This window comes from Megalops cyprinoides, chromosome 5, assembly GCF_013368585.1.
Source record: "Megalops cyprinoides isolate fMegCyp1 chromosome 5, fMegCyp1.pri, whole genome shotgun sequence".
Classification (NCBI taxonomy): domain Eukaryota; kingdom Metazoa; phylum Chordata; class Actinopteri; order Elopiformes; family Megalopidae; genus Megalops; species Megalops cyprinoides.
The window spans coordinates 25,615,171-25,641,480 of NC_050587.1; the positions used below are offsets into that span (position 1 = coordinate 25,615,171).

Below are 26,310 nucleotides of genomic sequence, written 5' to 3' on the forward strand. Positions count from 1 at the left end.
GGAATAGGGCAGGGATTCAGACCAGTTTTAAAACAGAACGTTCATTCTGCAGAGAGAGAAGCCCAGCAATCCTGTAGTGATGTCACACCGCCCAAAGCAACAACATGAAGATGGAGAGAACAGCTGTCTATTAGGATTGTACTTCAGGGCGTCTTTGAATCCCTGAGGGAAGCCTGCAAAATGCCAGTAACTTTCCAGAGGACCAGTGCAGTGATGCCCTGTAGCCACAAGGTGGCACTCTTAGACCACATTTTATGTTAGATGGGTTGAAAGGAGGACCATTATTAGGAGGATCATTATACATCTGTCATTAGTAGAACATAAAAGATTAATGTTATTTATCCAAATGTCTGTGTCACATATATACCTGTACTTGTGTATTTATTACTAGACTGTTGAAATTTAGCTGTTTTATTCAGCTAATTTTTATTTACCTTTTTGTTTGCTTGCTTTTATATTATATAACATGATGACCATGAGCTCCTGAGAACATGTGGCTTACTATCCATTCACTGCCTGTATGTATTAACTACGTCAATTTTAGCGTTAAGTGCTAACGTTCTTCTCAGAGACAGAGAGAGAAATAAAATACACACCTTTTTAATCCCACTACCACCCCCGTCCGTCTGTACCCTCCTTGTCAGACTAATATTGTATCCATTTGTAAAATGTATTCAAAAGTATCAGCACTTTTACTCTTGGAGAGGAGGGCCAAATCTACACCAGGCTTAGAATTTTCAAGCACTTTGGACTGATTTCCTACTCTGAGACACTCAAAGATGCTGAGAGAGATAAGAAGGGTGTTATATTTGTCACCATTGTCACTCTTATGTGAAAGCACACAGTATGTATGTTCCTGTGGCAAATGTTTTGAAGCAGACATGGTCTCTCTCTATCTCTCTCTCTCTCTCTCTCTCTCTCTCTCCATCTAAACAGAGTCCCTTCTTTCAGTTCTTAGATTGTGTTAAGTGTAAAAACTTGGATTCTGCCCTTCAAGGACCACCTGTTTAGCCCTGGTCAAGAGTAGCTACCCCACAGAGGCAGGGACACTGCAACACACATTTTATGAGACTTGTCATTTTATTGTCTTCATCACTGATTCCAGAGGGCACGGTTCAATGGGTTTTCACATGCAAGGTTCTTGGAAGACACCTGATGCATGCACCTCAGGGTCTGGCAGCCAGGTACAGGTGTGCATTGTGACAGACCAGAATGGAACGAAATCAATAAAAGCAAATGGTTGAACACGTTATCCAATAGCAGGGCAGCCAGATTGGATAAGATTCCATGAGAGTCCTTGTTCAGATTCAAATGTAATTCTGCCTGTGGGGAGTTTTCAGCTGTTCTGGTTGTTGGGTGTCCATGCTGGGGCGCCCTCATGTGGCCTTTACTTGCAGAAGTGGCTTGGCAAGTGCTCGTTCTCCTCGTTGTAGCCGGCTTCAGCAAAACACATAGCGGCTTGCCTGTCACACTCACAGATGAACTTCTCACACTTGTCGTTGTTGTCTGAGAGAGGGAGAAAGGGAAGAGAAAATCTTGACTTGTGGGTCACACTTTTTCATCCCGTTGTCCCTCCACCTTCTCCAAGGACAGAGAGTTGGCATCCCTAACCCCTTCCCCAGCATTGTATCTAACCTGGCCTTTCTGCCCGAGTGACTATCTGCAGGGTCTGTGAGGGGTGGGGGAACTCACCGGTGCAGGTGATAGTCTTGGTGGCTTTATCGCACTTGTAGGAGTACATTTCAGTGTAGGGGTTATCCAGGATGGGCCAGCACTCGTCCATCTGCATGGATGCTTCATAGCACCTGTCATGAACCTGACAACACCTGCAAACCACATACAGATGCATTCATGTATACATATACATGTAATCATTCATACAAACACGCACGCACACACATTCCGCATTCAATGACCACATTCCATTACAACAAAGTCCATATTAAGATTTAAATCTTACACCTAATACATCTGGTATAAATCTTGCAGCTTTCCTGTTCATGCCCAAAAACATACTAAATAAATCTGTATTAGTAATTTATCTGTAATTTTCACTGCCACTTTTGTGATGTTTTCATTTGTATGTTATATTGTAGAATATATACATGTATATATACTCTGCATATATAGTGAAAGGTACTGATAGATTAGCTAATGTGTAAACTGTAAGAATTTACAGCTGCTAAAAAGAAAGCAACCCTCCTCTCTCTCAGATTAACATAGGAACCCTTCCTTTGCCCCTCCCTTCCTGACCCTTGATGCCTCACCTGTCCAGGTCGTCCACAGGTGTTCCAGACCCCCCCTTCCCGCAGTAGCAGCCGTAGTCGGCGTAGTCCAGGGCAGGCCAGCTGTCAGGCATGGTGCAGATGATCATGTTCCTGAACTGCCACAGAGCCCTGTAGTTCGGGCTGGCCAGAACTGTGTCACAGTAACAGTCAGTCAGACAGATTTACACACAGCGGCACAGTTCATAGCACAAAAGAAGGAGACTGGTATAACAGTGCTACAGGCAATGTTCTGCTATGCACAAGTGCCACCGTGAAAGGAATACAGTTGGTTCAGTTTTATTTCACAAAAGAAGTATCACAGCCAAAACCACATTCCATATAAATAATCAGTAGTAGTGTCCTACAAGAGCACCTTAGATATACGATAATTTATTTTATGTATGTATAGTTATTTTTTAATTATCTTATTTGCATTGACATATTTTCTCAATTGCTTATCAAAATGCTGATTAAATTGCAACAAATGAAATCCACTTTAATTTGAAGCCTTGAACACAATCAGCGCTTTCATTAACAGTAGATTGTTTGGTACATTAATCAATTGTAGTAGAGTGCATTCAGAATCAAGCCCTGGCATTCAACTTGGATCTTACCGGTGCAAAGCCCGACGGCCAGGAGAAACACTCTGTGAACGGTGGTCATGGTGCCGCGAGGAAAGAGAACGATGTACTGGGCTGGACGGTCCTGAACGGACTCCATTTATACCACTCTTTAACCTTGAGAGCTAGGAGCTGCCGAGATAGGCAGAGTCCGAAAACACGCAAGTACACAGACACGCACAGTGCACATACAGACACACATGCATGCGCACACAGAAACTCCCACACCTCACTTTCTCGCCTGCCACTCGCTATCAGCTGTGTGCCTTGACCTCTCTGCCTCTTTGTACTCCCTGACCGTCATCTGTCTGCGCACTGTTCCACATTCGAGCCGCTTTTCAACCTCAGGACATCTGTGTGAGAGTGAGTTCGAGACTTTCTAAAACCTGCAATTAAATGGTCACACACTTACATTGGTATCAAATATAAAATACAGTACTGTCAGGCCCACAGCTTTTTATCATGAGAGTTGTAAATCTGGATGACAAAATATCTGTCACACTATCACAATATCAGGGTATGACTGACAAATTATCTACCACTGTATTACATAACATTACATCATTGTCATTTAAAAGACACTCTTGTCCAGAGAGACTAACATAGGTTATAATTTTATCTATTTATCCAGCTGGGCATTTACTGAGGCAATTGTGGGTTAGGTATCTTGTCTAAGGGTACAACAGTAGTGCTCCAGCAGGGATTTGAACCAGCAACCTTTCAGTTACGAGCACTGCTCCTTACCACTATGCCACACTGCAGCCCCCATTGATTTACATGGTGATTTATCCATAGTACCTCAATGCCCCTTACGAGCAGGGAGTGAAATGCCCACCCAAGAAGGATGATCTTGAGCCATGATTTTAATATATCTTGAGACTTGGGCGAGAACTCCCCAGGAGTGAGACCTTGCAATTGAAAGATTCGTTTGCAGCAGTCTTCACACAGGGCCTATGGATTGCTAAGATGCCAGAGTCCTTGTTATGTTAGGTTCAAATTGGAGCATACAGTAGAATGAAACAACAGAAAGGAAGGATGTGGCTAGGGCCTGAATGAAGAGAACTCTTAAAGTCAGTTCTGAAGGAGACTGGCATCAAGTGCAGTTGGTGTGAAATGAGGAAGATATTAATCTTATACAAGACCCTAGAGATGAGGCAAGCAGCCGAGCTTTGAGAAAGCTGTAGGTTGCCTCACTGTTTAGATGGACCACCAAGAATGGAATTACAACAATCAGGATGTGGAAAAACTGGAAGAGAGTAAGGAGACTGGGGGGAGCACGGGTCTGCTATGTAAGTCTCTCTGGATAAGAGCGTCTGATAAATGACAATGATGTAATGTAATGTAGAACAATGACTTGCTGCTAGGTTTCCAAGATGGAAAAAGGCAAAGTCACAGCCAGCGCACATGCTCTTTGTACAACACAAGCGTACAAGCACAGACAAGTGCGACAGCACCTGGGAATAAAAGTGGGGAGCCAGGATGGAAGACAAGGTCACCTGTGACTGGAAATGGAGAGTAAACAGAGACAAATGTCTCTATCTCCCCAAGGCCTCACTGTTCGTATTACCCAAAGTATGAGCAAAGAAAATCATACTTTTTGCTGCATAAGAGCAAACAGTTTTTTTTCCGCTGAATCATACACAGATCGGATCTCCCTTCTGTTCTGGAAAGTACAGCAAGGACTTTCTGTTCTGTGAGAGAGATCCCTGAACAGTTTGGCTTATTTTTATTCATTCATTTATTTTTTGCAGAGGCGTATTCTTAAAACTTACAAAGCCACTACGGCAAGGTGTATATATAGTGCATTTAGTATTAAGTGTCATAGGAGCTGCAAAAATAAGGGCATCAGTGCAGAACGGCAAGTAACACATCAGTGGTTTAATGTCAAGCTGATAGACAGTGCTTAACGAGCATACAAATATAGGTGTACTGTATACTCTTGCCTAAATGTACTCAAAATGATCCTGGACAAAAAAACTGGCCTTATCTTATAGTTTAGAAAGAACCAAAGGAAGGACTGTAGGATCAACCTATGGTGTAGGCTGACTTTGCAGCACACTATCACACACATAATACCTAACACTGATCTGCAACACCACATCAGATTTCACTCTGGGAAAGAGATGTTGAGGTGTCAGGATATATGGCATAGGACATATTATGCCTATAGGAACCAACATTTAATCTGAATAGGTTACCTGAAGTCATCAGCAGAAGAATGAGCAATTCTAGGGTTCTGCTGGTGGAGGAATCTCATTTCATCACTAGGGGGCAGTGAAGAGAAAAGGCAAGATCAACCTGTGTAGTTTTTCCAGTAAGAATCAAACTCTGCAGTTCAGTTAAAACATTGACACACGCATGGTATGAATGATTATTAAATTGTCTGGAGCAAATATATTAAATGTGAAAGACCATCTTATCAGTTCTGATACTGAAGGTAGTGCAAACATTTTTATTACAACTAATTGCTCCAGTAAATTTGGTAGTTGTAAATGGTTGTTGGGATGTCCCAATATATGCTACAGTAAACAATTTCATAAGTCTATAGGGCACAGGTACAATATTTAGTCACGATCTATTGTTTAAATGTAAATAATAATATAAAAATGTATAAAGAACAAAAATAAATACACACACTCTCTTGGTCAAGTGTGGTCAAGACCATCATGACCGTTTTCAGCAACAACCTAAGTTGTGGTCCCCCATCAAAGCAATGACCACACCTGGCTAGTTTAATTTTAGAGCTGTTTCAGAGAAGCTATGAGGCAGTCTGAGAGGCAAAAACACAGTACCCATAAAGGGAGAGTAGAAATCATGGTCTTTATTGGGTTAGGAACCTGACACAGGTATAGGAACACCATAAATCAAACATCAATGGCATGCTCCCATTCACTGTCCTGCTCCCATGCCCTCTCCCTCACACGTTTTCTACAACTCCCACAATGCACCTATAAACTTGTCAGTTTCACCTACCAGGGGTGCATTCAAGATGCCTGAAGTTTTGTATAGCTGAATTTTTCATTTTGTCTCGAAAGGACAGCTCATCTGAAACTGTCTGTAATATTATGTAACACCAGGGGTGGTTGTGTCTACCTTTTTTGGGCATGTTGAAGTGTTGGCAAAGTTTGTTCCAGTGTGTCAGCAATCTTGGTGTCTGCTGCTGATTACAGAAAAGAAGCAAAAAATACCAGTTGGCACTGGCCATCCAGCTACATATTTCACTGCAACAGAAGACGTTAAGAGTCATGTTTCTCCTGAGTGCATACACTATTTTGATTATAGGTACTCTGTATGACTGTACTACATTTAAAAATAAATTGTAACTTTATGGTGGTTATGCAGCTCATATGCACTTATTCCATTTTCAGTGAGTCTTTTATTTCTTGAAATGGTATTATAAAAAAGAAGCATGCATTCTGACATAATGGACATGTTCCGTTCTACACGTGTTTATAGGCCTGTGCAGCCCAGGTGTTGGTCCCTTACTCTTCTCACAAACAGCACTTTCCTTTTCCAGCTAGGCTGGGGGAGGGAGGAGCCTGGGAGCAGAGACAAATCTGACAGCAAGAATTTCTATATAAAACTATTAAACAAACAAAACAAAACAGTCTGTAAATACGATGGGAATGTTTGAGTGAGTGTCTCTTCTGTTAACCTCCTAGGACGAGTCAAAAACCAGAGGCTTCCCAACGTTCTAGGCCAATGGCACTGAGACGGAGAACATTAATGGCGGACACACACTGCTCACACACCCTACACAGGCACACCCACTCAAATGCAGCCGTGCCCACCACATTCAACACACACACACACGTGCACACACACACACACACACACACACACACACACACACACACACACACACACACACACACACACAGAGTATATGTCCCCGTGGCTGTGATTCAGGATGCCCTGTCCAATGACAGGACAGATGGAGACTGGAAGGGACGGATTGATGGAACCATTTTACAGTGCTGCGGAAGAATAATGGAAGACTGGAGTCTGATTCCAAAAGATGAAACGCGAGGCAAAACTAAAAGTACATAAAAGAAAGCGGCGAGTGCAGAGATACAGGCTGGGGCCGCAGGTCATATGGGCTTGTACAGGAGCGTTGTCACATACTTCTTCTTGTAGCGATGAGTGGCGCTCAGAACCATTACCCCATCCTGAGAAAAACACAGGCAATAAGGGTCTGGTGCACCCAACCACACATTCTCCCCTGGTTTCCCCATTCCGATGACTGGCACGTCTTACCTTAATGGACAGTGCATACAGGTGATTGAGCATGACGTGGTTGGGTTCTGGAAGCAGGGCGGGGTCACACTATGCCATGTAGAAAATAAAACACACTTTTATCAGTCGAGGAAATCATTTTCACGGTGTGTAAACAGCCTGTTTTGGAGCATTACTACTATCACACTACTAACAATATCCTTGCTAACCAGAGGCCTGGTCGGGGTTCTTGCCAGACTTTATTAGTGGTACCCACTGCTCCTCTGTTTTTCACTCAGCAAGGAAAGAAACTGAATGTGGGTAATGGCTCTGTAACGGACTGCTGCCCTGTTCAGGGCGTCACTCACTTCACTCTCTTCCAGCCACTGAAACTATGAAAATGTCAATAGTGTAATGTAATAATAATAATGGCTAGCAGATGCAGGTGTCTGGGACATAAGAAAGCTGCCCTGCTCAGGTTTCATGAAAACAGCAACCTATCTGGGACTGAAATGCAGGAGCCCCTAAAGTAGGGCGGAGTTGCACTCACAGAGATGCCGGTGTCCTTGTTGAGGATGACCTGCAAGAGGTGGGGGGGCAGGATTGGGGGGGACTTCAACCGCTCGTCCTGTTTGGGGACGTAGGCATCCTGGTGGTATGGCCCTGGGGGGGAACTTGACAAGTCTGAAAAACACAAACACAAACACACACAAACATGAAATTGTGAAATTAATAAAAAATAATTAAGATCCCCATTTCAGGATCACCCTTACCTACTGCAGTCTAGGGGGTTATAGTCTTCTTTAGTCTAAACTTTGTCCAGAACCAAGGACAGGCCTCAGGTTCATCAAACTGACACACGGTTAATTGTTCATTATTAACTGTAAATGGTTAAACTCAGTTCAGTGAAATAGTTCACTAATTTCACTGTGGCTTAGGTGGACTAAATCCTGACATTTTTCAAGCCAGGGGATCAAACCTGAACAGCCTCCTGAATTTTTACTGGAACTCAAAGGAACAACAACCTCATCCATTCTGGGATTCAAACCCATAACAACCAGGTTCAGAGTTCAGCACCTGAACCAAAACTCAGTGCACCTGTCATAAAATCTCCAGGGAGTCCAAGATCTGAGGAGTTAACGATCAAGCCAAGCTCTGTGGGAAGGGGACTGAAACTGCAGTCAAACCCTCGTTAAACCAACCGGTGGAAAGTAACTGATTAATCTGTAGTGTTCACTGTGACAAGCCACATCAGCCACTGTTCCCTCATCTCATCCCTCATTTAATGGAAGAATCGAGGGGTAGGGAGGGAAAGAAGGAGGGCAAAAGACAGATGGAGAAGGGGGGGGGGGGGGGGGGTGACCTGCAGTACCTGACATGTCGGAGCATTTCTGTGAGTCGACCATGAGGGCGTCGAACACCTCGAAGTCTGTCTTCTTCACCTGGATCACATTGTTGACTGTGCCAAGCTGGCTGGTCACCACAGGCTGGAGACAGTGCACAATTCAAATGCAAGTTCAAATGACAAGCTATGGGCAGCTATCAGCAACAAAACCGTATATAGGTCTGTTACCAGTACCAGCCTGCTCACCTCAGCGGGATCGTGGGTCCACTGCCCATCCACGTAGAACTTGTACTGGTGTTCCCCCTCAGGCAGGTCCACTATAGCCACAAAGGTGTTCTGACTGAAACATACAAACACACATGCGTGCACAAATGCACACACACACACACAAACATGTTAACACACAGAAAAACACTTCAGATACGAAACTTGCTGAAAAAATACTTTGTCTTACAAATAGTATGTTTATAACAGGTAACTCATTTGGTACATTTTGTGTCAGGCTGGTGGCTGAGCAAGATGATGAAACTGAAATGCCATTTTAACACCATGAACTGCTGATTTTGTGCCACTAGGATTTTATTTCCTCATTTTCCTTTAAAGATGTCAGTAATGCAGCAAAACAGTGGACGTCAGACTGCCCCCTGGTGGCTGAGGAATATGCCAGGCATCAGATGTTTGGATCTTTCCACTCACCTCCGGATCAAAGGAATCTTACTGGCCCAGTTGTTGAAGGAGCCAGACACAAAGACATCTTTCCCAGCGCCGGTCCAGCGAAAAACAGTGGGCCTGTCTATGGTTAGCCCCTTGTCACTGGCTTCGAGGTCCTCATGCCAGGCCAGAAACTCCTCTTTCTCCAGAGGGGGCTACACCAAGCAACAGTGACACATGGGTGAAGATAGGCTGTATAAATAAGTGTCTATTTAAACCAGGAATGTCAGCTGAGATGTCAATTTTTTTTGCAGTGACAGAACTAAACAGTAATGAATCATTGTGAGATTCCTTTAATTTGCTACTCTTTGCCACTGTCAGTGAGTACCAAGGTAAAAGCAGGAGGGTTTTCCCGTCATGCTCGTTCTGCAGCTCACCTTCATGTCCTCTCCGTGAAAAATGTCCGCGTCCTCTGGGCTGTCCATCAGGATTTTGGGCCGGTCCCCTTCCTTGGCCCCACGGCTGTCTCTTCGATGAGCCTTCTCACCCTGGCCCATACCACCCCTCTCGCTGTTGGTGTTCCCCATGGCCCCGCGTCTGTCAACTCTGTCTTGTCACTGCAAACAAGCATCGTTTTGTTCAGAATTGTTACGCAGACACAACTTTTCCCTCCGCACGACGGTTTGAGATTTTTCCTCCTCTGCAAATCGTTTATATGGTATCTTTCTGTATGACTGCACGAGGGCACAGAACACACAATTATCTAATAGATTATATATTATGATCACTCTACGCGATTTACTGGCTGTTATGTAAGCATCAGTGTAATTCCTTCAAATGATGTCCACCGAGAATGTGAATGTAAACGTGAATGTGGATATTCAATTCGTTAAGAGAGCTGGGCTATATGGAATCAAATTTGAGTAAGATGCTGGTAAGTCAAAACTGATACACACATTCAGTTATACATTCCGTTCTATCTATGCAATCTGTGAAAAAGCGTGGCATGGCACTTATTTAGGCAAATGCATGTGCGTGTGTATGTGCATGAGGGAGGGACGATTAGTTAACATACTCTTACTTTCTAACAATGCAATCGCCAGCTCGCTACCAATGATCCACTTAAAGAAAATATTAGTGTCGTTTAATGGCTAGTAAGCGTAATGTACTGTAGGTTGGACATCGGATATAGCTTACTAACTATCAGGCTATGGCTAACCATTAAAACTAACGCGTAACTTGCACATATTCGGCTGCATTGTGCGATAAAGCCGAAGTACGTAGCTTGAAGGGGAAAAGTACCAGCATATTGGTAATTAAACAGCCAGAGCAGGGTAAAATAATTTCCGACATTGTTATTTCAGTTCCTCATCACACTGATGTTCTGTTCTCTCCATCACTGATGCCTGCCTGCATCCTGCAAAACCCTCTCGCTGATCAGCAAATCCTGTTACCATCTGGCTGGCTTTATGTCAAACGCAAAATTACACAATTATCATATTCAGTCCACGCATTAAATGGTAGGCGTTCGGTACTGGTGTATTCCTGCTAAAACCTACCTTGGAATGTTTACGTCTCCTGTTCCAAAGTTGATTTTATTTCACCATATTTTTTCCAGGGTACGATTAAAAATAACCTTCATCGTCATTGCGTAAAGACCCACCCCTTTCCGGGCTCTTCCGGATACAGGCCAGTGATTGTACACTACAGTACGAGAGTTGACACTTCGTTATCAACTACGTAATTTTTCTTCGTGGAAGGTAACCGTTGAATTTTTATCTTTTAGAACAAATTCATAGTATTTTCATTTTAAGGTTTGGTCATGTTTTTGTGTTCGGGACATCATCCATTGTTATTGAATAGGGAGAAGCATCTCGAATCTGTCTAAGACAACTTTGGAAAAGGCAGAGTACGAAAGTGTAGGTGGAGTAATATCCCGTAATTTTAGAATATCTTTGCCTACAATCTTAACTCGGCTAACTCCTGGCTAAAGGGAAGCCCATTTAGGACAAACTATATTAAGGTGTCTGGTCTCCAAGTCAGCAACTGGATGCAGCATCCGGTTAAAAGTGGTTCGTTCAGCTTTTCAAACGAATTATACTCTTGTTGTTGCTGGAACAAAACACAGGACCGTTCCTGAAAGGGGGGTATGTTTCTCTTTGTTTCAGGGAAATTGTCATCAATATGTGAACGTAAAACAGCTTGATAAAGGGAAGACCCAAACTGCTCTTAAGCAGCATTACATCACCAACTAGCAAAAAAAGGAACACAGCAGATCTACTAAGTGACGAGTTAGAGCAAACTATTGCAACGCGATACGCGATCTAACAAGCTAGTCTAGGCTGGTTTTGGATTGGGGGCGCTCTATATTTATGTATAAATACACAAATACACAACCTTCCCGACACACACACGCACACACGCGCGCGCACGCACGCACACACACACACACGCACACACACACACACACACACGTATTTCCAACAAAGGAAATCAGAATTGCACTTTTTAAATAAGTAACCATGCACAATTCATGCAAAAGAAAGAAACTACAGAAAACATTTTACACTGTAGCAGCCCACAGTCGTCTTGATCAGTCAATAGTAAATATACAATGATAAACTTCACTATTACCTTAGCTCACGAATTTCAAACATTGAAACTAGTTATATCCATCTGCTAAAATACAATTCAATTAATTTTGTTAAACAACTAACACTGGTAGGCTAAATGATATCTGGTCACAAAATTAGATATCTTCCTCCACACAGCTTAAACAAATATATTGACTTTGATCAGATACAAATGAATTCACATGAGGGTGACAGAACCAGAAAATACAGCCAGGAATTTAAGCACCATTTTTGCCATTGTCTTTAAAAAATGAGAATTCTGGCTCCTGATGTGATACTAGATCCCACCCCAAACAGCGCTAGATGGAAAATAATATGAAGCACTATAATGACAGCACAGTCTGGATTTAACTGTATCTTTGCATTTGCTTCTTTACTTTTGGTGGTATGTGAAGCTTCTTTTCACAACTTTACTGGCTTGCTAAGTCCATCAGCTGAAAAAAAAAATTACACTTAGCTTGGTTATTCTTTCAATAACTGTTGATAACATAATATTATGTGGTCTGATAATTCCTTCCTTAGCCCAACGACACCTTTGGGATAAGTGAGGCCATGAATGAGGCTTAATATCCTGACAGCATGAATTATACCCTCACTCAGCCATTAGCGCTGTTTCCTCTGAGTTCGGGTTTTGACAATTGACAGGGAACTAAATAAAAATAAGGCCTGAATGAGATTTATCTTTGTATTCCATCAATTTCATTGCAGACAACACAGCTTGTCATTGTCTAATTGTCCGTGTCTATGATTGATACATTAACCAGCTGTTGGCTAATGAACCACATCTGCCCTAATCAAGGTTCTTATAAAGTGGGTGTGTGAGTGGGAAGCATCTCATTTTTGATTGGACATTGGACATTCGACACTGTTTTGATTTCGTTTTTTAAATAAATCATTTGGTTCTGTAAGTTTTATTCCTTCCGTTTGATTTGTATACTGAAGCATACTGAAGCATTACTGAAGCACACTGTCATTCATCCACATCGATTTCCTTTAACTGGCCCTTCAGCCTGAAGTTTCTGCTTCATCTCATCCATATATTCTTGTTCTTTGGCTGGGAGAGGATGATTGAAATGCTTCTGCAGCAGTGGTTCTGGAACACTCTGGTTTTGTGGCTATATAGCATTACTCTCCCTTCAAAGGGTACAGGGACCAGCAGTAATATGAGGATGGACCTGTTTACCGGTAGACCCGGCTGACCTCAGGATCTCCTGCGATGGCAGTCTCCTGTAGTCTTGCGCTAACCCCAGCGCTGTCAACCCGTTCTCACCGGTTCTCGCTGGGGACTCGATTTAGTGTTAGAATGCAGCAGGTGTACTTTGTGATGCATGCTGTTATGGTATTAAATCATTACATCATTTTATATATACTGTGTGTGTTTGTGTGTACATGTCAACCTGCTGAGTAATGTGAATAGCTTAGGTGAATCACATCCTGCAGCTACTGTTGGTTTTGCCAGCAGCACAGCCAGACCATGATAAATGGCACAGATACAGTGCAGGGTGGAAAAAATACTCATGCTGTTAAATGAATTCCCTTTGTGAAGTCTCCAAACTGACCTTTAAAAGCATTTGATTTGCCACTGGATGTTTTTAGGAAAAAATGTGTTGACAGGGTCTGAAAAGTCAAAATCCTAAAGTTGGCACCATATATGGTGGTGGCCTCTGACCTTTCCATTCATTGAGGCTGAGATGTGAGCCTGGACTCTGTTACAACAATGATTCTTCTGTAAAACAAAAATACCTCATAAATGACAAATCATCTGATTAAATGTGTGTATGTGTGTCTGTGTGTGTGTGTGTGTGTGTGTGTGTGAGAGAGAGGTTACCGATTTGATCACTGTCAAGGTCATTTCATGACCTTTCATGACATTTCTTTCTTCCAAGGCTCCTTTTACCTTAATGAGTCGTCTCTCTTCCGCTCCAACAGCACTTTGCTGAACACATTCTCAGGGCTCTCCTGTTTCCTCTTGTCATAACTGTGTTGGATTACACCCAGGCAAGTATGACACACATGTATGGACACTTGCTCAGATAAACACTTAAGCAGTCGAGCTGACAGCTGTGCTGGCCTGGCAGTGAATCATCTGCATGTGAGCATGTCAAACGAGCCGTCTCCCCTCCACCACGCTGTTTCACATGGCCGCTGAGCCAGATGTTTGCCTGTGGCTCTGTTCGTCATCATGACAGCGGTGATTTTGGCACTGTGTGTCTACACCAGAATTGTGTAACAAGTGATTTCGGGGCTAAGGCGGTTTTTGTTCCAGTGGTGTACAAAGACAGGAAGTCAAACCAAGATAGTTGATTGCATGGCAGGAGAAAAGTATATGCAGTGGCAGCAGAGAAGTGGTGTCACAGAGTATAATGGACCGTTTTTTTCACCCAGTGGTGTAAAAGTGGTGTTTGTTTCAGATCTGAACATCAACATGGAGGATACTAGGGGGAAAGGACACACTCCAAGAACGAAGGGGTGGAGATCTTAATACAAGCCCTCATCGTCATCATCATTATTACTGTTCTTATCATTATTACCACCATCAAAAACATTTCTGAGAGTATGGAAGAACAGAAATTCCTTTGTAGGTGGGGTTATAACAAACTTTTTGGACTGATTATTAATGATTTAATCAGTACTACTTTCTACCCCCTCTTGGCAATGTTGGCTTGACATGCATTATTTGGTAACCTACATTTCTGGAAGGGAAAATTAAGAGGGATCAGTCATTTCTGATCAAACAGCATCAAGTGACACCTAGAAGCTTCGGAATATTTTCTGCTCTTGACAACAGATCTAAGATCAGACCCATAATCCTATCACTTTCTGTTTTGTGGTATATTTTTTGTTCTGGTCTAGTTATCAAAGGCTAAACATTCCTTCCGCACTACATTAAACTACATATTGCACTAAACGTAACAGCCTTAAAATTTATCAACAAAAAATTAAATAATTTGGAAACGAAATGGGCAATTATTTGGGGTAAATTTTACCCCCGAATAAAAATATTCTGGCCACATGATTTGCACAGCTCTTCACCAGTTTGATTCAATTTCCGGTTCTGTTTTATAAATCAGAACCGCATGCCACCTCCTCCACCACCTAGGTGCCAATCCAGGGAACTGGCTGCCCTAAATTTAGTGCGCGGTAGGTGATAAAATTACATATCGGAATACGAGATCCTCCGGACTCGGCAGATTGCAGAAGACGAACGGAGATGCGCCAGAGGCAGGGGCCAAAGCGCCTCTAACATTAGCATCTGCTCCTGCCAGTAACTCCGAACTCAAGCGATCCTTCCTTGCATTGCTCTGTGATCCAGCACAACCGTCTACATGTAGACGAACACAGATAAGCGGTGAACCGCGACATTGATGCAAAAGCACCCCAGATCCGGATGATAATTTTGGCTGGTGCGACGCTCAATTATGGTCTCACCAGTTTAAGTAAACAGTCAGTCTGGAATTTTAATAAAAGCGTGCTATAATATCAATTGTACTCTCCTCCCCACCCGGATATTCTTTTTACCTCACAGGAAGCACCCAGACACAGGGATCCATAAACGAACAGAGACTTTAATCTCAGATTTGTTTCGGCAATCAATTTAATACGCAATATCTGTACATGTTCTCAAAAAGTCTTGTCTAATATCTTACAATGAGTCCAAAATACATAATACTTTTTATAGACACAACCAAACTGCTACATAGTAAACACACGTGTAACAAGTGCAATCACAGCCCGCCACTCCGACCACATCAGAGACGGGCAAAACTGGATCGTAAAATTAGGCACCTCGTGGAGTCCCGTGATAGTACATTCTTCTGAATAAATTATCATCTAACTTGGTATAATAGCTGCAACCCAATCAGCTGATACCTTATTACTGTACTGTACTTTGATTTAAATGACCATCGCGAAAAATGTGTAATTTGTAATTTGTTTAATGTGTGTCATGTATGTCAAATTGTGCCACATTTTGTTATAAGTTATAACATAAGTGATTGCCCAATTCATTTTTAAGGGTGAACACGTATTGCCAGATATGTTTTGTGACACCTAGAATACATGGAGGATATTGTGTGAAATTGGGAAGTGGAAACTTTTTCACTAAATATTTTGATCTTAACATGATTGTAATGTACTTTTTTCCGCGGACAGAAAGGGTAATGTTTCATTTGAAAAACCTTCAGAATCAGAAACACTCACACCCAAGAAAATGACTTGGAAATCTGAATCAGGTCATAACTCCACGCAGGAAATTCTCAAAAATAGCATAATCCCACCAAAATGTATGAGGCATTAATCATTCATAACTAACTAACTAATGTCAAATCGTTGTCATGTATTGATATGTGTCATGGAAAACTCACCAAAATGGTGTTCCTTATACTCCTGTACTGACATCTCTGTACCTGTACTCTCAGAAAATACATCATTTTTATTTTCTGTTTTTATATTCACTTGACTTCAACGCTGTATCTAGTTTTCAGGAGAAAGTATAAGAAAGAGAAATAAGTTTTGCATATATGATTTATATAATTACAAAATATTTATATTTTTATAAAATCTTTTTATAGACATAGCTATAACAGCACTTTCTCTGACATATTTTCAAGGACTCACAGACACAGGAAGACCCAAACTGCACCTTAGCTGCATTGTAAACTGTAGAAAAATATCCAGCCATGTGTTTGTGTTAGTGTTTGTGTGTGTGTGTGTGTGTGTGTGTGTGTGTGTGTGTGTGAAGACATCAGCACACACATTTCACAGTTCATAGAAAACTACATCATGAAGACAAACAACATGGATTTCACCAAGGGGCCGTGTCATAGGTTGTTGGCGTGGGGGATGGGGGTAGGGAGAGGGTCATCTGAGCGCAGTCTCGGAGGATGAATTGGGGAATTGTAAAGTTCTTGAGGGCGGAGACTGAAATGGACGGGTCCACTCACATTAATGAGCCCCCAAATCATCAGTCCCTCCCCAGATCCAGTTCGCTCTCCCCCAAACACACACGTATATCATTCTAAAAATCCATCTGAGGGGAAAACACAAGCAGACACACACATAGGGGGAACAGAGCATACACCATTAGTTTCTGATCCTCAAAGTTCTGTATAAATTTAAGAAAAACATGTACACCTCGCTGTTACTGAGTTTGTATCAATAACAAGTTTTAAGGAAAAGCAGAGTCACATTATTTACCTGTGGACACCCTTGTTCTGGGGAGCCTCAACTTCACATATTACCCATGTGGTGTGTATATGTTTATTTGAAGCGATTCAGGTTGAATGCTTGGCTGAAGGGAGCAACAGTTGTGCCTGCAAAGCCTGTAACTTGGTGGTTCTACCTGGTATGCTGGAATGGGGATGGTGCAGGGGGTTAGTCTTACCGTGGTGAAGTGCACAATGCAGAAGATGGCAATGATCAGGATGCCGATAACAATGGAAGCGATGGCCACGTGGAGGGCCTTCCGCCCCAGCCTGCGGGAGCCTTCATAGTCGCCCTGATCATAACTGTTACGAGACTGGAGGGAGGGAGAGGGAGGTGGAGGGAGATGACAGGGGGAGAGTACTGAATAAACAGCATAGAACGTAAACTCCTTTTCTATGCAGATACCCTAGTCTGACGTTTACCCACTGAACAGGGGTTACAGCAGAACCTGGTTTTGCTGGAGCAATTCTGCCAGAATTGGGTCCTGGCAGTAAATTTAAACAAGGCAAAGATTATGGTCTTCCAAAACAGGCCCAGATCTGTGGAAATCAGATACTGATGTACTGTAGAAAATACTGCCCTAAAACATGCACTGAATGAGGATTAACTCATGAGGATTGAAAATCAGAGGGTCAGGGATCTTTGGTCTGGGAATCAATGCATTATAGAAAAATCCTACAGAGCTTTGTGTGTAATCTTGGTGTCAAGATGTAATCTGTAATCCAACCAATGTTACTAGATGGAAGTGAAGTAGTGAAGGGTAAATTCAATACTACAAAATAATACAAAACTATATCAAATCACCCAGTTAAAACCTTACATGTAGAACAATATATAGACATGCTGCAAGTATAGAGAAATACTCCAAGGCATACAGGCTGATTTAGGCAGAGTAATTATTATCCAAACCCAGAAATTGGAACTAATTTTTTTTAGAACATCAAGAACTAAGATGAACAAACTGTTCGCAATGCAAGGCTGTCTGAGCTCAACACCTCAGACAAAAAAGAGTCCCCTGAATGTCACTACACTTACAAACACTAACACAGTCAAGTTTCTAGTCAAGACTGTTTTTCAAGTGCCTATTAGAGTTAACCAAATTATAAAATAAATGAAAAACTCCTTTCTGGAATGTTGGAACAATTAACCTGAATTCCACAGAAAACGTAATTGCTGTAGGGACATAAACAGAGAACACACTGTAGCAGAATATCTCTTTGCTGTCTGAGATACAGAGACGAGGTGAAGGGGCATAAGAAAAGGAGGGCAGAAGTGAAAATGAAGAGCAGAAGAGATGAGAGCCAAAGATAGGATTGGTTATGAGTCCATTGCAGAATATGATATATTCTTATTACTGTTAATTGTTGCTCATCATGTGCTCACAAACAGGGTGCTTTTACATACACAACAGTGACAGACTTGACACCACCAGGTTTAGGGTCAATTCCATTTCTATTCAGTCAATTCAGGGAGTGAATCAAAATTAAACTCATTAATTGAAAAATCTTCAAAACTGATTGACAGTTTCAGTTCATTAATTGAATTTCAGTTTGATTTTCCTTGAATGAATTGACTGAATTGACATTGGATTGACTCCAACTCTGTCACCTACAGCTGGAGGTAGAGCCTCACAGCTGAAGACAAAATGCCCCTTCCATTGCTAGAGGCAAAGCCCCATCTACAGATGAAGGAAAAATGCCCCACCCATAGCTGGCAGTAAAGCCCTGCCCATACCTGGCGGTTAAATATCCAGCCTCAGGGCTTAAGCGCTGTTGTGGTCCCTGCTTCTGGTATGTCCCTCCATATATTTCCTTTAAATCTGGTCTCCTTATGCGATTTGTTTAAACCTCACTTTGACCATAGGGTTTTGTTTTTTTATTTGATCCATTGTCCTAAACTGTGGACAACTCTGCCCTGTTTTGCTGACATGATTTGGCTGTTTATCTTTTTAATTTAACACCCCTGTAAAGACCTCTGTTGTACATGCAAAGTGTCAACCAAATACATTCATTATTATTTCACCATGTGGGATTTGAGCCCACAACCATCTGGCCCAGAGCCCAGGGATCTTAGCGGTGCATTGATGCATTGGCCCTACACATTTCTGTTTAGCATGTGACAGCAGGGGACAGCCAATTAGGCAGTGACACACACATAGTGATGATGCTGACCCCATTCCAGGAAGTTTCACAGATTCTCCCTCAACGCTCATCTGAGGTACTGGCGAGATGAAATAAATGTACTAAAATGAAAAATTATGTAAGAACTGCATTATTGGCTTATTGCAAATACCGCATTACCACGCTTCAAAATATGTGCCATGTATTGCAGATATAGACAGCATACAGTTTATTCAGCATACATATACAGGTAGGTATTTTGCTACAGGTTGTATTTTTGTACAGCACTATATTTACTGCATATAAATGGCTTTTATATGTTTATTTCCTGGGAGCAAAGAGATCAGAAACTGCAGGAGGAGAGGAAGTGCAATATCTTTCCTGCTCATCCGATAGGAAAAAGCAGCCATGTAACGCCAACAAAACCCATTTTTTACAGCCACCTCACTTCCGAGCGCTTGGCAAACCGTCAGCTCTTCTCCCCTTTCTCTGTAGGCTGTGTTTATATTAAGCACCGGCGTCGGAGGCCAGAGGATCTCGCTGAGATCCAAGATCCTGTTTCTCACGGATACCAAGGACAGAGGGAGGCATGAGTCAGCGAGTCCCGGCCAAGCGGAGAGAGGAGCGGTCAATGTGAACCTGTGCCGCTGTGCTTCAAAACAACTCTCATCTCTCTGCCTGTGTGAGGGTAGCGCTCTCTGACTCACTTCCCACACATCAAGAACTTTCAGACTCAAAGAATTTCTTGAAGTCTGCCATCGCCTCCAAAAAGAGTGTCTCAACAACACCAGCATCTGCTGCACCTGCTGCCTGCACTTGCCTTCAAATTGCTGCGCTGCACACCACTCTCACTGCCCCACCACCCCATTCTCTGCCCCATAAAATCTGTCTGCCACCCTCGTCCCCCCTGCTGACAGACAATAAGCACCCGCTCTTTACCTTGTCCCTGTGCCCTGTCTGTGAACGTACACCTTAATCAGCAACAAAATCCACAGAGATAACAAGAGCTAGAAGCTGTCACACTCTTGGATATGGCCACTGCCATGGCTGACGCCATGTCCACTGTCTTACACCTAGAACAAAGTGGAAATGAATGCGGAACCAGAGCTCCACGGTCCTGAAAGGGAAAGGGAGCAAGCTCATAACCCACCAACCAAAGAAGGGCTCCTTTCAACATTGTATCACAGCTGACATGAGGGTTTTCTACGTCTTTGTAACAGTTTTAAATGTATAAATTTCAAACAGTAAATGGAAAAACCTGATGCACCAAGTATAAATTCAATTGGCACTTGCTTAAGGGGTGTTGATTAGGCAAATGTCCCGTAGACCAGAGGACAAGCATGCTCTGACTGAACCTCACCCACTCACACCCACAGCTGACATGACTGAAACATGACACAGAGGATGACATCAGGCATACTTGTGCAACCCTGTCATATTTTACTTGTGCATGTATGTTAGTGTATGAGATGTACTGTACATGTGTACATCTGTAGCGTAGGTGTTGTGTGTGTGTACTGTGGGTGATGTGTGAGTGTGTGTGCATACATGTATACATGTGCGTGACTGCATGCGTGTGTGTGTGTGTGTGTGTGTGTGTGTGTGTTTAGTGTAGGTGGTGTGTGCAGTGCAGTGCATCATGTGTGTTGGATAGCTGCACTGGATAATGTACAGTGTAGAGACATGCAGAAAGAGCACACTCTATGCATTGGAATTAGTGTCACCATGGAGTAGCTGATGAGAGGGGGATTTGGGAGCAGTATAGATGAAACCTGGCCATGCAGCCAAGCAGGAACCGCTGCTGCTCTGCTCTGACCATGCATGTATCCCTTGCTCCCTTTCTTACACCCTCCCTCCATCCTTTTCTCCATCACTCCCTCTCTCTCTCTCTTACCTTACTTCTGATCAATGACTGATCTGAAATCAGTGTTACTGAGGGAAGAACAGAGCAAAGTGGAACTTTGCAATGCTGAACATGGTTATTCTCAATCTGCCTCTGCGTTAAAATAGCTGTACTTGAGCCCAGCGTCATAAAGCCTATAGCAACTCCTGTCAATATGACATGAGATACTGTATGTCATAGCATTATTAAACATTTGTTATAGTTTATGGCTAATGACTGGCCACTAAAGAATCATGAGGTAATATTTGTGGGGACAGACGTTATTACACACATTTAATTTAAAATGAATAGTCCCTGGATGAGAGACGTTTTGTTTTATAAAAATTAATTACGTCCTTTCACTATGGATTCTCGTACTTCACAATGTTGCAGAATCTTCCTTTCGCTGAAACAATTCTGCCACATTCGTGTTTCATTCGTGTGCAGGCGGTTACTTAAGATGGTTATTTATGATCAGCGAAGCACAGAAGTGGAATGCAAGTACGATCTGAGCCTCCGCATGACACCTCCCTGAGAAAGGGACACATTACGCTTCACATACGTCAAAGTGTTCCAGCTTCAGGCTGTAATCAAACATGGTGAGTCGGTAATACACCATAATAAACACTAACTTTGCAAGAAAACGAGAATTGCTAGATTATGTCACTGAATTGAAATTTTTGTTGTTTTGTTGATTTTGAGAGGAAATATAATGAATTATATGGTTCCCGACTTTTGGAAGACAAAACATTTGGCTTCTTACGATTTAAGAATTTTTCTTACGAAATTTTTTCTTAAAATGAAAGTAAGATATATATATGTGCTGGAAAAATCGGAAGCCACATTTTCCAAACAAACACTTTTATAAACATTTATGCCGAATGATATTTTTAAATCAATACTTTACAGATTTTAATCTAACAAGTATTACAGAAAGAAGAAGAAAAATTTTGTTTACAGCATCGCGTGTCCAAACGCAGGTCTATGCTGTTGGCTCCAGCACTGAACCACATTTTAAACAGCTGGGGAAGTCATTTAATAGCCACAGCGCTCTGTGCGCCCCACTCACCAGCACAGAGAACACCAAGGCCACAATGTTCACCGGATACGCCGGGCAGAAGCAGGTGAAGATGGTCAGTAGCAGGTAACTGCGCAGCGGCGGCGGCTCCTGTGGCTCTGCATCCAAGCTGTGGTCCAGACTCCTGCTCCACGAACTCTTCACGTCCGACCGCACCGCCCCGAGAGACATCGGACCGGACATCGACCACGCGAGTCAACGGTTAAAAAAAAGTTTTACAAAGAAGAGGAAATGAGTGCCAGGGATAAGGTTAGCTTGAGGGAGGAAATAAGGAAAGAGAAGGCGTTTAAACTGAATTGAGAAGAGCACCCTGAGTCAAACAAGAAGTCCAGTGTGTCGACAGTAGGGAGCAGACTGAAGCAGAGACGCGAGATGACCTAATTATTTTTAGGGGTAAATAGTATCCCTTACCCCACCCCCACCCCCACCCCACCCCACTTCGAAGGTCTGAGGGGCTGAGAGAGAAGGTAAGAAAGAGGAAAAATGGGAGACTTTAAATCACATTTTGCGTTTTCTCCTACATAGCCTTATATGCTGTGTGCTTTATTCTGACAGACGGAATGGAGCAAGGGTTTGTCTTGTATTTTCCAGTATTGCTCTGGCAACACTGGAACATTCCTGCCATGGTAATGAAACCATATTCAAACCCTGAAATTCTTCAGATGGAAAGACAGAGAAATAGAGGGGAAAGGGGTTGCAGAGAAAAAAATGTTCTACTCATCCTACACTGACACCACCCCCCCAAGAGATAGATTTCTCTTTTTATTTCTAAACAAAATGAAATTAATATTGTTAATTGTTTCTTTGATTTGGCGCATGTTGTTAATGTCATCAAGCAGCTTGAGGCAGCCTCCCTCCGAGGTAAGGCTGTTAAAGACAAAAACAATAGCAGCAAATTTAAATTATACGGAGAAGCTGGTGTCTCTTTGTTTGCTGCAGTCTGGATGGGGAGACCAGTAGTCAGCATTTGTTGGGGCTAACAATGACTTCCTTCATTTTGATGTTACTGTTTGTTTTTACCGGCATGCTAACAGACAGTGCATGGTCGGGACCTACAGTGTAGCACTAAGCCGCTTTGTTATGTTCTGTTGTGACTGGGACTCACAAGATGGCATTTTTTGGAGACACCTGTTCGCCTTCAGTTCCATGAAGCCAAGAAATGGACTATCACCTTTGTGCTACGGTTTTTAACATAAACAAATGTTAACCTAAACGTCAAACCACCACTGTAGCTCCGGTGGCTCGGAAGATGGAGCTGGCTCAAGAGGGGATCCCTAAAGTTGGGTCACTAAATTCACCTTGGCTGCCTTGGATTGAGAGGTCTGCCTAGTGCCACTTTTGGGTTTGTTTGTTTTTTCATACACTCAAACAGCACACAGTTGAGTTTGGCTGGATATTCTCTTTATAGCCATTTCTCATGGTTTGTTTTCGAGCCAGTGGTAGCTATGTGTAATAATATGCAAGGGAACATGTATATAAAACCTTACTGAAAATCTTTCATAAAAGAGGAGATATAGACTCACAAACAACACGTAAGTGGAATGTTTTAAAATAATTTATTAGGAATTTTAAAACTGAAATTTCCAGAAGAGAAGAAAAAAAACAATAAAAGGAAGACAAACGTGAGACATCTGGGTTACATGGCTGGTGAAGAACTTTGTGAGAACTGAAATTCACATCTGGTAATCACAGAGCCATGCCCACCCCTCTTCTAAAAAGAAGCCACGCCCTCCTTTCCCCAACATCAGCCAGAGACTCTGTCCAAAATAAAACAGCAAAAATGTGGAAACATTTTTAAACATTTTAACAAAGAATCAAAATCTGAGAAAATAAAACAGGTCAAAGAGAAAACAACTTCGTTTCATGAAAATAAAGTCTTAAAAAGTCTTAATGCCACATGTTCGCCCTTAGTACTCCTTTATTACTTAACATAAAAATAATCCATTGCTTATTTTGTCGGTTAAATAGCTACAGTGTTTGTGTCGAACAGTAGTTTTGAGGGGTCACCCTCATTGCTTGTCAGCACTGGGGGGAGGGGGGGGGGCGCATTCTCAATGAGAAGACTGGGGGAAGGAGTGACCCCCCTCCCAAACATAAATGGGTGCACTTTCCATGAAGGGCCCTACATCAGAGGCACACAACACCTTCGCAGGTGCTACATAAAATGTTTACAAATTTATTTTAATTTTTAATTTGTATTTGACACAAACAGGTCAGTACTCATGTCACAATATTACCATGACATACCCAATCAGAGTATCAAGGTAATGTCTCTTATAACATGAATGGCAACATAGCACATTCTATGTGACATAAGGGTGTATGAATGTTTATGTAGTGCTTATGAAGATTTTATGTAGTGCTTACAAAGGTGCTGTGTAGCTCTTTTGTTCGACTCTTCATTGATAGTGCCGGCAAGTAGAAAGCGGAAGACTCACGCAGTCGTTACAGAACATTCCAGCTCAAACATTTTCAACATCAACAGAAAACTTCTTTCGACAGAAATGTACGAGGTACAATTTGTTCGACCGGATCAGAATTGATGCACGCATGCACGCAGGACCCAGACGCCTCAGATGATGTGTGAAGCACAGCAGTGGTGACCAAACACTGTGTGCCAAGCTCCACGATCCGCATGGAGCACCCTATGCATTTGTGTTCATCGAAGGGCCCGCTACATTTCACCAACGTTTCCTGGCATACCAGTTTAATTTCCAGCAGCATTCAGACCCCCCGCCCCCCCCTCCACTTGAACAGACAGGAGTTTAATAAAATAGACACGGCAGCTGAGATCCCCCACACCCTCTCTGCAAATAGAAGTACACCCGCAGCTCATACACACACATACGCACATATGTGCGCTCACACGTACGCACAAAATCGCATGCACACACACGCATGCACTCTTGCATGCACAGATGTGGACACGCATGCATGCACACGCACAGACTCCAAGTCCTCAGATGTGAGGAGCTGTGGTACAGCCATTTTGGAGCCATGATGACACGGCTCCCAAAAACCCCTGCTTTGTAAGTTTGTCCTTCAGTGATCGTTACCATAAACGGCAAAAAACCTCAAACAAAACAAATAAAACACAGAAAAAAACGCAAAAAATATACATATGTTTTTTTTTCCATCTCGTAATATTAAAAAAGGTTCTTATACCTTTCCCCATGGCTTTCAGGGATCAGAACTTTAGGCCTGAACTGAGGGACACACCAAGTGTTAACACTCCCCCCTCCTCATCGTACTCCTCCAGTGATTTCAACTCTACTTTCATGAAAAAGATATGAAATATCTGAGAAAACCTCTTCGATTCCTCATTTGTTTCAGTCAGCACTGCAGGGCCAAATTGTCTTATAAGGACATGCACTTAACCATTTAAATGCTGCACCTTTGAATGTGCTGTAACATGAACGGAGCTGCAGCACAAATGAAAGTGGAACCATTGCTATCACAGGGGTGTTGTAAGGGGATGATTAACACAAGCGCACCCTCAGTAAAGGCTTCCGAGGGCTGTTCTCTGAAAAGCATTTTCAACAATACCCAGGGACAGTATTTGGTGGGACAAACCAAGCAGATACCAGCCTGCCTTGTACTAGTTATCCACTTGGTTGTGCTATAACTTGTACGTGAAAATAGTAAGGTAAACTACTGAATTGTTTACTGTCATTCAGAGAAGAACCCCAGGGCTGCACCCAAGGTCCAAAGGGGATTATCCTCTCACCTGTATTTCACCATGACCCACACCAAGAATTCAGGTATTCAAAACTCAAGGGGTTTTATACAAAGCCATGATTTCCAGTTTAAATAAAGCCCCACCCCACCCTCACCAACCCAATTCAGCAAAATCCCAAAGACTGAGCTATATATACAATATCTTACAGGAAGAAATAAAACATTGTTTAAAACCAGTTACGGAAAAATACGTTCTTGATTATCATTATTAATAATATTAATATTACAAATGTTTTTTTGCTTAAAAACTACCAAAATATACATTTTCTTTTTCATTTTTTCCAATGCCTTTTTGTTACAAAAAAGACTGTGATTTTTATTCAAATTGTGTTGAAATTCATTAAGAACCTAACACTGAAACACATTCTCACAAAGGAGTTACTGTTCCCATTCGTACACATTAGTTCATAACTGGAGAAACATGTTAAAAATCTTTTTGCAAAATATTTTCTCATTCTCGCCTCTCTGTGACCTCATGATGTTTTTAAAATCTGACAAAAGTACAATTAACCCAAAATAAGACCAGACATCCAAAAAATTAAATTAAATATCATCA

The 26,310-nt window shown here is 42.3% G+C and overlaps 3 protein-coding genes across 3 annotated transcripts; all 3 read right to left on the reverse strand.

Annotated features, from left to right (window-relative positions):
- Positions 1-1,115: 1,115 nt before the first annotated feature.
- On the reverse strand, positions 1,116-2,930 carry LOC118778376 (phospholipase A2-like). The gene is made up of 4 exons (XM_036529891.1): positions 2,882-2,930; positions 2,268-2,418; positions 1,693-1,826; positions 1,116-1,506 (listed from the first exon to the last, which is right to left on the reverse strand). The coding sequence occupies exons 1-4, from the start codon at positions 2,928-2,930 to the stop codon at positions 1,388-1,390; spliced, it is 453 nt and encodes a 150-aa protein (XP_036385784.1). The 3' UTR covers positions 1,116-1,387.
- A 3,800-nt stretch (positions 2,931-6,730) lies between these two features.
- On the reverse strand, positions 6,731-10,755 carry LOC118778005 (5'-AMP-activated protein kinase subunit beta-1-like). The gene is made up of 8 exons (XM_036529304.1): positions 10,658-10,755; positions 9,536-9,715; positions 9,144-9,313; positions 8,694-8,787; positions 8,475-8,589; positions 7,653-7,786; positions 7,145-7,213; positions 6,731-7,056 (listed from the first exon to the last, which is right to left on the reverse strand). Exons 2-8 carry the CDS (start codon positions 9,683-9,685, stop codon positions 6,979-6,981), a joined length of 810 nt encoding a protein of 269 aa, XP_036385197.1. The 5' UTR covers positions 9,686-9,715; positions 10,658-10,755; the 3' UTR covers positions 6,731-6,978.
- A 4,565-nt stretch (positions 10,756-15,320) lies between these two features.
- On the reverse strand, positions 15,321-22,438 carry LOC118778192 (transmembrane protein 233-like). The gene is made up of 3 exons (XM_036529600.1): positions 22,008-22,438; positions 17,115-17,249; positions 15,321-16,760 (listed from the first exon to the last, which is right to left on the reverse strand). Exons 1-3 carry the CDS (start codon positions 22,197-22,199, stop codon positions 16,749-16,751), a joined length of 339 nt encoding a protein of 112 aa, XP_036385493.1. The 5' UTR covers positions 22,200-22,438; the 3' UTR covers positions 15,321-16,748.
- Between the last annotated feature and the right edge of the window lie 3,872 nt (positions 22,439-26,310).